This window comes from Chiloscyllium plagiosum, unplaced genomic scaffold (assembly GCF_037043375.1).
Source record: "Chiloscyllium plagiosum isolate Xiang-an unplaced genomic scaffold, Cpla_swu_hap1 HiC_scaffold_11, whole genome shotgun sequence".
NCBI classification, from domain to species: domain Eukaryota; kingdom Metazoa; phylum Chordata; class Chondrichthyes; order Orectolobiformes; family Hemiscylliidae; genus Chiloscyllium; species Chiloscyllium plagiosum.
In genome coordinates, this window is record NW_028270149.1 from 72,723,411 (window position 1) to 72,739,710 (window position 16,300).

The window sequence follows — 16,300 nt, forward strand, 5'->3', positions numbered from 1 at the left end:
CCTCTCTTCATAAGAAAGTCCCTCCATTCCTGGTATCAGCCTAGTGAACCTTCTCTGGACTGCCTCCAGTGCCAGTGTATTTCTCCTTAACTAAGGTGCCAAAAACTGTTCATGGTATTCCAGCTGTGGTCTGACTACTACATTGTATAGTTTTAGCAAAATCTCCCGACTTTTACATTATGTTTCCTTTGAAATAAAGGCCAACATTCCACTTATGCTCCCTATTTGGTGCTGAACTTGGACGGTCATTTTTTTGTGATCCATAGATAAGGACACCGAAATCCATCTGTTCTGTAGCTTTCTGCAGTCTTTTTAAGTAATATTCGGCTCCTTGATTTTTCCTGCCAAAGTGCAAAACCTTACATTTCTCAAATTTATATTCCATCAGCCAAGCCTTTGCCCATTTGCTCAACATGTCGATTTTCCTCCACAGACTCTCTTTGTTATCCTCACCACTTGTCTTTCCACCTATTTTTGTATCACACACTCAATTTCCTCCTCCAAGTCATTAAAATAATAAGTAATTGTGACTCAGTATTGATCCCTGCGGCACTCCACTAGGTTACCATTCTGAAATGCCCCACTTATCCCAATTCGATCTTCTATCAGTTAGCCAATCCTTTATCAATGTTAATGCACCAGCTAATAAATCACGGGCTCTTGTTACATAGCCCAATGTTTGGCACTTTGTCATATGCCTCCTCAAAATTCATTTTCATTTCAAACATGATACAATTTTAAACTCTATTGGAATGTGACTACATACTTGCAAAATTAATTTTTTAATGCTAAAAAGGTTACTCAACAGTGATTATTACATAGTGCATTGTTAAAACTCATACGCTCAAGTGAACATGACATAATATTTCCATTATTTTCAACAACGAGAATACTGTATAAAAATGTTGACATTCACATCAAATTGTGATGTGATTTCATTTCTAATTATTGATTCTGTGTTAAATTCATCAACACAGGATTGACAGCAACTTGCAGTTTGCTATAGTCAATTATACACGGAAGCCTGATGCTGCAAAGACTGTTCTAAACATCCTAGCTAAAGCAATGAGTGGCTATAAACCTGGAGGAAATTGTTCTGTGAATGCACTCTGCTGTATTTACACTATCAAAGAATACCAGAATTAGCGGAATAGCAACTCAAGTCATTACAGCAAAGATAAGGATCTCTTACAAGATGTGGTTTACTTCAAGGCAATTTGATCTGCTTTTGGTTACTGTGGCTCCTGTGTAACAGGTGAAGCCAGCAGGACACTACGAATCTGACTTATATGTTTGACTACCACATTAGATATTACCTCCCACACGTCATCATCACCAACCTTGGCTCATATACTTGTGCTTATACATTTACTTAAGTAAATGTCAGTATGTATAGTTGGGTGAAGCAGTCTATAGGCATTAGACACAGAATTTCTCAAACTCAACTCACTTGGGCATGGTAAATACTTTTGCATGCTATTACGATCCCAGCAAATGGTAACACTGGACAGTTTGGATCCAAAGAGAAACCTGTCTTGACAGAACTCAATTTTTTTTTATTACTATAGTGGTCAGTTTTTGGAACATATTCACAAGAGGCTGCCAATATATTTTAACAAAAGCATGCAAAACTATTGCACACAAAAGAAAAAAAACAAGTTTTGTTGCATTATACAAGAACTATTTGAAACTGTTTCATTACCAATATTAGAAGAATGCAATCTTTTTACCCCACAATAATCTTGTAGACATCCAAACCTCAATGAAGAATCACCACAATCTCCACACGAAAGCTCCTTGCTCAGATGGCATGGCTCTAAGCAGCTTTCTTTTCAGCAAATTTCTGTGCTTGATGCTATTTTCTTTATTCAGCGTCTTTCCAGAGACTTCAAAACAAGTTACTAACTCAGCTCACTTACTGCTGAACATGTGGGTTCCTTAAATTTATGTCTTTTACAACATGGCAAGATTTGTCTCTCACCAGCCTTCTGCTCCTGATAAATGTCTCTTTACTGAGTCTTAAGTTACTTGGGATTTCTTTTAATCCTAGACTGCTAGGAAACTGCTACCAACTGCACCTCTGCTGTTAGAGGCCTCTTCTTGGTTAATTAACCTACACAATGCCTAACTTCTTTAGGATTGTTCTGACTTTGTGTTATCGGCAATTGACAGTTCTTTGCTTCTCTTTTACTCTTTTTTTCCCCTAATGCACTGAACTGTTCACCTCAAGAGTTTAATGATCAAAATTAAAGGCATGTAGACAAATGTTCAGACACCCTGGTATCACACAGAAACAAGTCTAAAATGAAACTAAAAATCATGTCTTCCCTTCTTCACATACAAAATAAAAATATAATTTTAAACTTAAAGCTGTGTGTCATTCCAGGATATAGTCAAGCTCACAAATATTTATCATGTTATGAGCTTTCATCACAATCAGACTCCTGCCATGAGATATAGAGAAAACTGAAAAATATATTATTTGTATGGTGTGTGCAAAATCAAGTTCTCACACCATCAGTTAAAACTACTACAATGATCAAATACATCCAGAATGTAGAAATTAAGCTCACAAATTCTTAGTAATATCGATACTGTACCAAGACAACCAAAGAGCTTTTTTAAAAATTACTCATTCTTCGGATATGCGAATCCCTTTCAAAGGAATCAGTTTATGCTCTTACCTAGCTGCCAAGAAAAGGTCATGGCGAATGAGCTGTCTTCTCTGCAGTTGGTTATACAACTAAGCAACTTGCAAGACCTCCTCAGAGATCAGCGAGAAGTCACATATAAACCAGCCAAAGCCAAAATGGTAAATCTCATTCTCTATAACATGCTAGTGAACCACTTGGATTTTAAACACAATTTGACAATTTCACTATCACTTTTAATGACATCGGTTTTATTCTTTAATTCAACTTTACAATTGACATTTGTTTGGATTACCAGTCCAAGGTCTCTAGATTATTAGTCCAGCATGACAACCACTATTTCACCTATGCTTAACTTTGTGAAGGAATTTGTTTTCAAAAATAGTGCACTGTGTGATCACTAGGATCACCATTTACACAGATGAACAAAGTCAGGTGCATAACACTCATTTATTTTAAAAACACATTTTGTGCCAAATGGCCTGATTCTGAGCAGTATGATGGAAAGAAGAAATTTCTGAAGACTACTGATTTTACATGATTAATCTTAAAATTCTTACAAAGTGATTTACAACACGATCAACTGTTTTTTTTCAAAAAAGCATTTTACAGTGAACCACAATGCAGCGAATGCATACTCGATCTATAAGTATTTCTGCAGTTATTTTAAGAACTGTCAAAACATGACAGCAAGTGAACTTTAAACATAACTCCAGCGCAGAGAGAACTTGGTATCGTGACAACTGTTCCAAAAGTAATGCAGCAAAGTGAAGGGATTAAGCTAACATTAACACAGTGAGAGATTTTTGGAAAGGAACAAAACTTATAAATAGATATCTGTAAGCGAAGTAAGGAAAGTCAATGTTGAAATTGAGCAGTAGACTCATCCATTTCAAGAAGCCAGTGAATAGTAAGTACTCCCAGGTTAGTGCAGCATAGCAAAATAACATTCAGGCACACACTCAGCAGATTTCTTCAACTAAACAAATATAAAATGTTTGTGCTAGTGCTTTGAAATATCCTGAGGTCAGGAAAGGTGCTCTACAAATGCTTGTTTCACCTTTTGCAAAAATAAAACAGGTGATATGTCTTTAAAATACTTGCTGAAAGAACCAGCAAGATATTGACAGAGACATTTTATATGCAGCAGGATATTTTGATTTGGAATGCCTTGCCTAACAAGACAATCAATTATAGGTGCAGCCATTAAGGATAGGTTTACCAAAATCAGTCACTGCAGTTTAGTTGATTTTCAGCCAAGCAGGAGTTTTGGATAGCTGGATTACACAAAGGAGCAGATCCCTCTCCCTTTGGTGAAGAGAATCCCTGCTTTTTCAAAAAAAAAATAAACTGAGGTTGTATTGTTTTAAAATATTCAACATAAACCTCAAGCATGCTGATTACTAAGAAGAGTGGGAGCAGCGTCGAAGTAAAAGCGAACCCGGGAGACTACAGCAAAGGTAAGACAGTTTGTTTTAAAATTGCTTACCTGTAGCGGGCAGTGGTGTGTTTTTTTTATTCTCTCTCCACAGAAAGAGCGGGAGCAGCAGAGGAAGTGACGGCAAGCAGAGGGGCAGCCGGGAAGGAAAAGTGAGTATATAAGTCAGGAAGGCGGCTAAACCCGAGATTCTACACCTGTAGTATCTCCCACCCACCCTCCTCCTCTAACCTTCTTAACTACTCTGCTTTTTCTTTTAAGGTAAGGATTTTTATTTGTTTACCAGGGACTAGCTAAAAATTTACTTCGTTTTTTTTTGTGTGTGTATATACATCAAGTCCTTATTTAGGGTAAAAAAAAACTATAGCAGAGAGGTATCAGAAGGTATTCTAACTCATACTTGTACAAAGTAAGTAATTAACTAACTAAGCAGAGATGGCTGGGCAGGTGATGTGCTGTTGCTGTATGATGTGGGAGCTGGCTGATCCCATTGTGAACTGCAGTGACCACATCTGCAGCAAGTGTTGGTTGCTGGAAGAACTCCGGATCAGAGTTGATGATCTGGAATCTGAGCTTCAAACACTGCGGCAAATCAGATTGTGCTTTTTTGTTAGAATTCATCTCACATCTACATTCTGCCTGCATCATAATTTCCTTAAAACCATATTTCATGGTTTATTTATGCAACTCCTTTGCTCTTTTTGATAGAGTCTCCAAACATGTTAGACAAGAGATTTATTACAGTAGCATCATCAAACCTAACTGAACAATACCAACTCCACTTTAAGACAGGCCTGCTGCTTCAAGTATATATCAGAGAGATTTCTCATGACAATCCAACAACAGAAAGCTTCCTGGAAAGCCATAGCATTGAAAAGCATGCAAACGAGCTGAATCTGAATCCCTATGTGTTTATTTAAGAACATAAGAACTAGGAGCAAGAATGGGCATTTGAGCTGTTCAAGCCTGCTCTGCCATTTGACACGATCATGGCTGATCTCATCTTCACCTTAACTCTACTTTCCTGCCTGCTCCCTATAACTGTCAAACCCATCAGAAATTACAAAATGTCTATCTCCTCCTTAAATGTACTCAGTGTCCCAGCATCCACTGCATTCTGGGATGGTGAATCCTACACTCATGACTCTTTGAGAGAAATAATTTCCACTCATCAGTTTTAAAACTACTTTTACTTATCATAAAACCATGACCTCTAAAGTTATAAATATTTCTACTTTCTTTTTTCCCTAGATTGATTCAGAAAGCTTCTTTGATTCTTTATTCAGTTTATGTTTCTTCTCATTCTTTATTTCAAAATTAGATGACCTCACAATATTTTTTATATTACATTACTTTTATATGCCCAATCTATTATCCTACTACTATCCTCATGATGTCACTTAGTCCTCTTCAATTAATAATACACCCTATTTTTCTATCACCTGCAAATATGATTTTATATCTCTTATATCCAAAAGTGAACATCCAACACTATAAATTCATCTGTGAAGCAGTGCTATATATGCCAATAGTTTTAACAAGCATAATCATGGAAGCATGGAGTCATGGAAAAGAACAGCAAAAAAGAGATATAGTATCAACAACAGAAACATTATACAGAGAAGTGCTTACAAGCACTTGCAGAACATTAGGAAGATGTCGAAGATTACTGATTAGATTGGATTACTTACAGTGTAGAAACAGGCCCTTCGGCCCAACAAGTCCACACCGACCCTCCGAAAAGCAACCCACCCAGACCTATTCCCCTACATTTACCCCTTCACCTAACACTACGGGCAATTTAGCATGGCCAATTCACCTAACCTGCACATTTCTTTTGGACTGTGGGAGGAAATCGGAGCACCTGGAGGATACCCATGCAGACCTGGGGAGAATGTGCAAACTCCACACGGTCAGTTGCCTGAGGCAGGAATTGAACCTGGGTCTCTGGCGCTGTGAGGCAGCAGTGCTAACCACTGTGCCACCGTGCCGCCCCTAAGAGTTCTTTCATTACTGCCCTTTATATTTTCGAGAACCATAAAAATGTATAGAACTGGAGCTATCGTGCTTTGGCTGGATCTTTGAAAGGACAGCAAAGCTTCATACACTTGCCAGCTTTTTGTCCACAGTCCTGAAAATTTTGCATTCCCTTCACTTGTTATTAAAGACTTTACAACCTTCTTTACACTCAGCAAACCTAATTTAGTTTTTGCTATCCTGTTCTAGTTTCTGCGTTTTTTTTCTGTTATTTGAGATCCTGTATTTCCTCCAAGTCTCAACTTAATCTGAATGTTAATCACAAATAATTCAGCATAGATCAATGGAAACTTGACTTCTAGGTGACTTCTAGCCTTAAACAAATGGAAAAAGGTAACAACTTCTAAATATTTGCCTTTATCAAAGCTATTTAATTTTTGTAACATGGAAACCATACATTGTCTGAAAAATCTCAGTTCTTTAACAGTGTCCTTTCAATATGTCTGAAACACTTTTGCACCCAACCTTATCATTTTCAGTAGCATGCGATTCATTAGCCACTCCAACATAACATTGTTCAATAATTACTTCTGGGTTAGTTGACCTCATCCAAGATAGTGACAGGGAGCTACAATTAGAATTAAGATTTCTTGGGATATGGAGGAGATGGCAATTAGACAGGAATTCCACTGATGATTCAGGTAATTAAAGGAGTTCTCGAGCTGAAGTTGTAATATTTGATAGCACACACACTGCCATATCACGAAGCAATATTTCACTTGGATATAGATACTAGCATAAATCAAGTCTTCCGAACAAACATGTTAAACATGAAAGGAAAAAAAATACACGGTTCAATAAATGCCTCACTGTAATGTAGTAGTAGTAACTGGAAGCAGTAAATTTATTACTCACTTGAGAAGACCGGTCCATAGTGATAGCAAAGTAGTATTCTCTTCTTGGATATCTGCGCTCACAGATAAACACCTGATTACATATCCGCCCTTTCGCTCCAGTTTGTTTGGTGAATAGTTTTTTCCCGATCATCCGTGAAGCAATATCCCGAACTTCCTCTGGGCTGCAAAAAATAAATTTATGTTTTACAGATTAGATGGATGATAAGTAAAACCCAAACTGATGATTACAGATGCAAGAAAACATTTGTTCTTCCCTTTCAAAACTCGAAAGCAACAACACATAGCTTAAATTGTTTTATGTTGTTTTATATTAACAGGCAACATCTGTACATCTACAAGACAGGTTGTTTCTCTGAATGTAGCAGAAAGCTAGTGTTTATTTTTCTTATTCATTAGATGTTTCCACTTCTTCTGAACCATAACAGGCAAAATCTGATCAGCTAGGGGAATGTAAAGATTGAAAATTCTGGAGGAAAGTTGACGTAAGTCCAAAGCAATACTGCAGTGATTCCAAAACAAACTTTAAAATCTTGATGATAGCAAAAATACAAGGTAAGCAAAGGAATTCCACAGGTTAGGGTGCAAAGAGAACAGGTAATTAAGCTGTATTACAACAAAGTGAATATTCAGGGAGGGGAAAGTACAAGTACATGCCATCCAGAACATTTGAGCTTTCCCACATTTAGATATGACAACGTTAAGTGTTGTAGACTTTAAATGGCAAACCTAAAAACAGGGTTCAAATCTTGCTATAACTTAATTAAAAAAAACTAGGTCATTAAGTCATAGAATCACAGAAATGTACAGCACGAAAACAGACCCTTCAGTCCAACACATCCATGCCAACCAGGTATCCCAACCCAATCTAGTCCCACTTGCCAGCACCTGGCCCATATCCCTCCAAACCCTTCCTATTCATATACCCATCCAAATGCCTTTTAAATGTTGCAATTGTACCAGCCTCCACCACTTCCTCTGGCAGCTCATTCCATACACGCACCACTCTGTGTGAAAAAGTTGCCCCTTAGGCCTCTTTCATATCTTTCCCCTCCCTCCCTAAAGCTATGCCCTCTACCTCTGGACTCTCCGACCCCAGGAAAAATACCTTGTTTGTTTATCCTATCCATGCCCCTCATGATTTTATAAACTTCTATAAGGTTACCCCTCAACCTCCGACGCCGCAGAGAAAACAGCCCCAGCCTATTCAACCTTTCCCTATAGCTCAAATCCTCCAACCTTGACAACATCCTTGTAAATCTTCTCTGAACCCTTTCAAGTTTCACAACATCTTTCTGATAGGAAGAAGACCAGAACTGCATGCAATATTCCAAAAGTGGCCTAACATAGGAAAAGTTACAATTCAACTGGTTCATCAGCATTCCTCCGGAAAGTCACCCCACCACTATCAGCCTGCATGCATGTAAAAGATTCAATCTCAAATATGCAGCAAAACACATTTATACAACAAATAATTGCAATGCTCAACCCAAAAACACATTGCTAGATTTATTACTCAATGAACATGGAAAAGAATAAGTCTCTCTCAGCCAATCTGACTTGACAATGAACCTTATCCAAATCTGAAAAAACAAATGCCCAACTGAAGAGCTGACTTCAAACAAACATTAGAATGACAAAGATTGGGCTATTGAAATAAGGTAACTATCAGTCTATCAGACTTTCACATCACAGCAAGATATACCCACATGAATACCACAATGTTATATAAGATCCTGGAGGTTATGAATCAGATCAAAGAATTACAAGGAAACTACTAATGACCACTGAAATAACTCCAAGAAGGACAGTATCCTGTCACTGAGTCACCTTTTATTTACACATGAATAGTTCATGACACTGATCCAACTAGCTCAGAGCCGGCTCCCAAAGTGAACAGAACCCCTGACATCCCTGTTTAGATATGGCAGCTAAGACTCCCTAATTGGACCAGCTTAACAGCCTCAATCAGGGAACTCATTTTCTATTAAGTCCACCTGGCTGACCTCGTTCCGATCACTGAATCCCTCTCCCCCTCAGGACAAAGGCCTGTACTTTTTCCTGTAGCTTCTCCTGAGTGTTTTCGCATTAGGTCCAGCTCCTCCAACTCTGCCTCAGATATTGATGGCACCTACCAGACCATAGGTCACCTCTTGCATCTGGAGCATCTTGGAAGAAATCCATCTTTTTCTTCAGATACTAACAGCATTGAGGCTGTGACATTTGCTATATCCATCTTGTCCTCAGAGGTTTCACCAATGCTAGGAAGATGGGGAAAACCCAAGGGTTCTGACAGCTTTGCAGCATGTTCTGAGGGGCTAGTTGGTTTTGCTCTTGCCCTGTTTGTGAGGTTGCAGCTATGATATTGTCCACGTGTTTGATCAGGAGAGCCTTTCCAAGCCAACCTTTGTACATCATCGGACCTGAGCACACGAGGACCATGTCTGTTACCCATGCAGGGCCATTCTCATGGTTCCCCCCTGAAGTGAATTGCCTCTCTCGCTTAGAGGAGCCTTGTGTCCAGCATTTCTGATGCCATTTCACCCTTCTCCTCCAGGTCCACAATGTTCAGGTTTAACTTGGTGCAGAATCTTCTCCCCATAGCAACTCTGCTGGAGCTGTCTCTATAATTGCATGAGAAGTGCTCCTATAATCATTGGGATAGTTTGGTATTGAGTGAAGCTGTTTCTTTAAACCCGACTTCAATGTTTGGACTGCTCTTTCCACCAGACCATTGGACGACGGATTGGCACGGAACTGTATTTACACACCTATTGCTGTTCAAATTTAGGAAAAAGCCGAATTCCCTACTGGTAAATGATAGCTTGTTGTCTGTGACCAACACTTCTGGGGGTCCGTGTATTAAAAAAGATGCTCGCAGTTTCTCAATCATCTTTCCTGTGTTAGATAAACAAATTCTATGCACGTCCAACCACTTTGAATGGGTGTCCACAATGACTAAGAACATACAGCCCATTAAAGAACTGGCATTGTCCAGGGTTTAGCCAGCCATTCCCACAAATGTTGGCAGTAATCTTTGCCTTTGTTGGGATTCCAGGCACTGCCCCACCAACACAGTCATGTCCACTTCCAATCCTGGCCACTAGATATAACTTCTCACCAAAGTCTTCTTTTCGGAAACCTCGGGATGACCCTGGAGGAGTTCATCCAGTATCTGGTCTCATCAGCCAGAAAGGTTTAAAATTCTGGTTGTGATGGCCCTTTTGTTTCCATCGCCACCAGCTGTTTTAGTGTTGCCAGGACAGGGATCTTTTTGTGTTCACAGTCTGATATTGTCAGTGGTGATGGGAATGGTGTCGAGAAAGTCTGAAAGTAGAATAGAATCTTCTAGTGCCTGCATCACCGGTGGTGTGTCCGCTAGTGGGAGGAAGCTCACGACATTCATATTTTCTAACGACAAAGCCATTTGTAGGGTCTGTTTGAAGTCCAGTTGGGCTTCAGCCAGCAGGCACTTTTGCACGGTCACATCATTAACCCTACATACCAAACAGTTTTTCAGCATCTCATTAAAGTTAAACGAAAATCACAAGCCCCTGCCAGTTGTCTTAATATTGTCCAAAATCTCAACACTAATTACTTTGGTTCTCAAACAGTTGAATAAAACCAAGTGAATCTCAGAATTACAGGCCGCTTGGAGTCATAATATTTATCAGCTAAATCCTTGAAAGGATTTAATATCTGGGGCCTCAGGCCTTAGGCTCCTAATAACCTAATAAATCAGAATTGTTGCTTTTTTTCTGCCCCAATGTCATTTGCCTGTGAAAAAAACACATTCTTTCCACAGACTGGGCCCCCAGCATTCGATGGCAGGATCAAACAAGCCAAACTTCCTTAATAGCGGCATGATGCCAGAAATGCTTACCACAACTCAAAGACGATCGTTGCAAATTAATCTCATCAGGAACATGTTTTTCTCGTTGCCACTGAAATAACTCCACGGAGGCTGGTTGCCCATCGCCAAGTCACCTTTTATTTCCATGGGCACAGTTTCATTACACTGATCCAACTAACTCAGAGCTGACTCACAGGACCTCTGACACTCCTGTTTATATCTGTCAGCCAGGGCTCCCCGATTGGACCAGGTTAATAGCACCAATCAGGGAACTCATATTCTATGAAATCCATCTAGTGGACCTCATTCCAATTTCTATAGCCACCACAAACATCCCCACTAAATAATACCCATGCATGCGGATCATCCCTCGGAAATAGTACTGGATACTGGTGTCCAGGCCAGGTTGTGTGGAGACACGTCCTAGAATGATAGAATCCCTACAATGCAGAAAGAAGCCATTAAGTTCACCTTATCTGCACTGATCCACTGAACAGCATCCCATCCCCTTACCCTATCCCCATAACTCTGTATTTACCATGGCTAATCCACCTAGCCTGCACATCCCTAGATACAACGGGTAATTTGCATGGCCAATCCACCTAAGCTGCACACTTTTCGGCCGTGGGAGGAAATTGGAGCACCCAGAGGAAGCCCACACAGACATGGGGAGAAAGTGCAAATTCCACTCAGACACTCACCCGAAGCTGTAATCGAATCTAGGTCCCTGGTATTGTGAGGCAGCAGTGCTAGCCACTGAGCCAAGTGATATGATCAGTCCTTCGACTGAAAGATTCAAAGGCATTTGTTGATTAAGAACTTGGAATTATATTCAAAGAATCATATAATTTAAAGAAAAGTAGTCTATTATCTACGGTCTTCTTCACTGCTACCGGTAGCTCAACTAGACTTCATTAATCCAATTCCTTTTGCTTGTTCCTCCTTTTGTCTTTTGCTCTTTAAACACTTACAAGTGTTGTTTTAAATTACGCTTACATTTATCCCATTTAAGAAGATTCACCACCTGTTCTCACAATTTATATCCAGATAGCTTTCTCCTTGGCCTAAACCCAATAGTTTCCACACATTTTCTCAACTGACAGTTTGACAACATTTATTGCTGTTACCAGCGACTGCAATTGATTTGGGAAAACACATTCAAAATATTTCAAAATAAACATCTGAAAGTTGAAAAAAAAATGAGTGTCAGGTCACCACCCAGCTTTCCCTTCACCCAGAAGGTTCTTCGATTCGGAAGGATCTGTTTGTTTTATTTTGGATAGAGTCATGGGGGGGGGGGGGGAGGGGGGAGGGGAATCAATGAGCAAAGGGAGGAGGAGGAGTGGAGAATTATGTGCATTACTCTAAGATGCTTGTGACACTTAAGCACACAATTTTGATTCATGGCAACAGCATGGCATCTATCCCATTTCTGAATCAAAAGACTTATATTTTAAGCACTACTAAAAACGCTATTGTTACTGACTTACTTCTGCATTAAAAATGTCAAAAAGTTGACATAAACTGTCACCTAACAGTCCTGTCATTAAAAACTTTACAAAATAAACTATCAAAATATCAATATCACAGCTGCTTAGAATCACAATGGCACAGAAGTTGGCAATGTTGTATAATCCTAAATCCAGTGTTTCAATTGTGGGGCCATTTTGACGCTTAATGCTGCTTTGAGCTGGGGAATGAGAGAGGGAGTAGAAAGAGGGTAGTGGGGGGAGGGAGCAAAGGGCTCTCACCAGAGCTTCGAGAATGGCAGGTAGAGTATACCTATTATAGTCATTCAGGGAGGGAGTGAGGTTAAGTAAAAAGCAGCTACTGGATTTTTCATTACAGGAATTGGGCTCTAAAGTTTAGTCCGTTAGGCCACACCCATTATTTAACAAGGTGTGGATTTAACATCTCTTGGATTTTAGCATGTAATCAAAACTCAATGCAGGCACTGCTGCTTGATGACCTTAATATTTCAGGTCACAACCCCACTGGAGGTCGCAACCCACTCTCACCTTAACCCAACTTGGAAAATACAAGTTTAGTACTGATATCTAAATCAAAACAACAAAATCCTCATACTACAAACCGGAAGTTTTTACCTTTCTTATCACTATAAAGATGAAACGCGGTTTATTGAGTAACAATTACAGGAATGAAACAGATTCAGTAATTTTATGGTCAATATATTTTACAAATAACAATTTTATGCCATCTGTTCAAAATACAAAGTAAACTCCACCTGATGAAGGAGCGATGCTCCAAAAGCTAGTGTGCTTCCAATTAAACCTGTTGGACTATAACCTGGTGTTGTCTGATTTTTAACTTTGTACACCCCAGTCCAACACCGGCATCTCCAAATCATGTTTAATAATCCTGACTTTTTTTGTAGCAACTTTCAATTCCATTCAAAAGATTTTGTCCACTATTTTAAAAATTTAATTTTACAGAACCTCATTTGAAATTTCTCTGCAGTAATTTAACCACCAGGTGTTCTGTATAACTAATGTTACTGTAAAGTAGGTCTAGGGGTGACACAGTGGTTAGCACTGGTGCCTCACAGCGCCAGGGACCTGGTTTGATTCCAGCCTAGGGCAGCTGTCTCTGTGGAGTTTGCATGTTCTCCCTGAGTCTGCATGAGGATGCTTTCATTTAAGGAGAAAGTGAGGTCTGCAGATGCTGGAGATCAGAGCTGAAAATGTGTTGCTGGAAAAGCGCAGCAGGTCAGGCAGCATCCAGGGAACAGGAGAATCGACGTTTCGGGCATAAGCCCTTCTTCAGGAATGAGGAAAGTTTGTCCAGCAGGCTAAGATAAAAGGTAGGGCGGAGGGACTTGGGGGAGGAGCGTCGGAAACGCGATAGGTGGAAAGAGGTCAAGGTGAGGGTGATAGGTCAGACTGGGGTGGGGCGGAGAGGTCAGGAAGGAGATTGCAGGTTAGGAAGGCGGTGCTGAGTTCGATGGATTTGACTGAGACAAGGTGGGGGGAGGGGAAATGAGGAAACTGGTGAAATCCGAGTTCATCCCTTGTGGTTGGAGGGTTCCTAGGCGGAAGATGAGGTGCTCTTCCTCCAACCGTTGTGTTGTTGTGGTCTGGCGATGGAGGAGTCCAAAGACCTGCATATCCTTGGTGGAGTGGGAGGGGTAGTTGAAGTGTTGAGCCACAGGGTGGTTGGGTTGGTTGGTCCGGGTGTCCCAGAGGTGTTCTCTGAAACGCTCCGCAAGTAGGCGGCCTGTCTCCCCAATATAGAGGAGGCCACATCGGGTGCAGAGGATGCAATAGATGATGTGTGTGGAGGTGCAGGTGAATCTGTGTGCTTTCATTTAAGGAGTGGCACGGTGGCTCAGTGGTTAGCATGCTGCCTCACAGCGGCAGGGGACCCAGGTTCAATTCCTGCCTTGGGTGACTAACTGTGTGGAGTTTGCACATTCTCCCCGTGTTTGTGTGGGTTTCCTCCCACAATCCAAAGATGTGCAGGTTAGGTGAACTGGTCATGCTAAATTGCCCATAGTCAGGGGTGAATGTGGAGAATGGGTCTGGATGGGTTACTCTTCGGCGGGGTTGGTATGGACTTGTTGGGCTGAAAGGTCTGTTTCCATACTGTAGGGAATCTAATCTAAAAAACATTTTGGTATTGGAGAATTAAAATAACACTGAGGAAATATTATATGGCAGTACAATAACTGATAGCGGTGGAGACAATGTTCCAAGTCTCAATTCTTTCCACTGTTTGACAATTTTAAAATGTACAATAGCATAGTGATAATAGAGCAACCTGTCAGCCCAAATTAATTCACAAACTGAAATGCTGCTGCGGCAGAATTACGATGCAACTTCTGTTTAAAACTGGAAATAAAACTCTGGCTTCAGTAATGAAGAGCTTGGATTCTCATAAAATAACACACTGGATTACAAATATCTTTCAATAAAGGAAACCAGCCACCCTTACCTAAATCTCATCAACAGTCCCACCTCAATATGGGACTGCCCTTTGAAATGAGCAAAAGTGTACCAAACAACTAAGCACCTTTCCCTCATCACACTGATAGCAACAATGCAAGGCAACAACTCACCAGCACCACCTTCTCTGAGCAGCTAGATGGTAAGTGTTAACACAGGTACCAAATTATTAAAATATTCTCGTTTACTTGACTAGCATAAGTCAAGATGAATGAATTCCTGAGATTATGCAAATCAAAGACAATTATTACATGAACAGTACTTCTCATGAGGCAACACAATTTATTTGTAAATCAAAAAATGGGTGAGTCAAAGAAATTTGCATTATACGACATGACTAAAAACCCAGCCAAAAATTTGGACATAAATATCATTAAAGGAGTTCAATAGAACTGAGATTTAGGGAGAGAACTCGAGAGCTCAGACAGTTCTTGAAATGAAAATGGAGGGGGCACACAATTACTCACAGTCAGGAATAATGTGTTCTTGGGGAGTTGCATGACATTTCAGCAAATACTTAATCTGTACTGCAGTAGTGAGTAGCACGTTTCATTAGTGACACAACTTCACTGCTATGCGATACCACAGACTGCCAGTAATTGCTTACCATAATAGAATACCATTCAATTGTAAGCATTTATTACATCCAAACCAGTGGAAAAATCAGTTAATACAGCAGTTTAAAGGTTCAGCAGCAACTGGTGGAAATAACATCTTTAAATTTACAAAAGTAAAATACTGTGGATGCTGCAAATCATAAATGAAAACGCCGGAGTTACTCAGTCGATCAGTAGCATTTGCGTTTTCCTTCCATGTTGAAGACCATCTTGAATTAACTGTCACATCTCTTCCTGGTGAAAAGTCACACAGCACCAGGTTAGAGTCCAACAGGTTTATGTGGAAGTACAAGTTTTCAGAGGACTGCCTCTTCAGCAGGTAGCTATCATAGGACACAGAATTAATAGCAAAAGATCAAAGTGTCATACAATTGATGCAATGTATTGAACAAACCGAGATTGCTGTAAAGTCTTTAATCACTTAAAATGGAAATGCAGGTTTCAATTCATTAATATGTTAATTAACATATCATATTTCCATGTAACTATCTGTGCATGCAACTCATATTTCCATGTAACTATCTGTGCATGCAACTCATATTTCCATGTAACTATCAACACCTGCAGCTCACAAATCTAATTTACAATACAATGTATTCATGTATATACACAGGAACCCTAACTTAGAACCTGCAACACCTCACATATATCTGAATTAAATTCCATGTGCCACTCCTTGGTCCTTTGGTTCATCTGATCAAGGTTCCCTTACCAAACTAAAAATCTCATCTCAGCCGAGCTTCTTTTAGGGGCGGCACGATGGCTGAGTGGTTAGCACCACTGCCTCACAGCACCATCGATCCCAGCCTCAGATGACTGTGTGTCGTGTTTATACATTTTCCCCATGTCTTTGTGGGTTTCCTCTGGGTGCTACAGTTTCCTCGAACA

At 40.0% G+C, this 16,300-nt stretch overlaps 1 protein-coding gene across 1 annotated transcript in view; it reads right to left on the bottom strand.

Moving 5' to 3' along the window:
- LOC122557126 (succinate--CoA ligase [ADP-forming] subunit beta, mitochondrial-like) overlaps positions 1–16,300 on the bottom strand; it is a 94,303-nt gene that overhangs the window by 49,004 nt on the left and 28,999 nt on the right. The window contains exon 4 of the mRNA XM_043704465.2: positions 6,982–7,144. Within this exon, the coding sequence (XP_043560400.1) occupies positions 6,982–7,144 (163 nt within the window). The remainder of the gene's footprint in view (positions 1–6,981; positions 7,145–16,300) is intronic.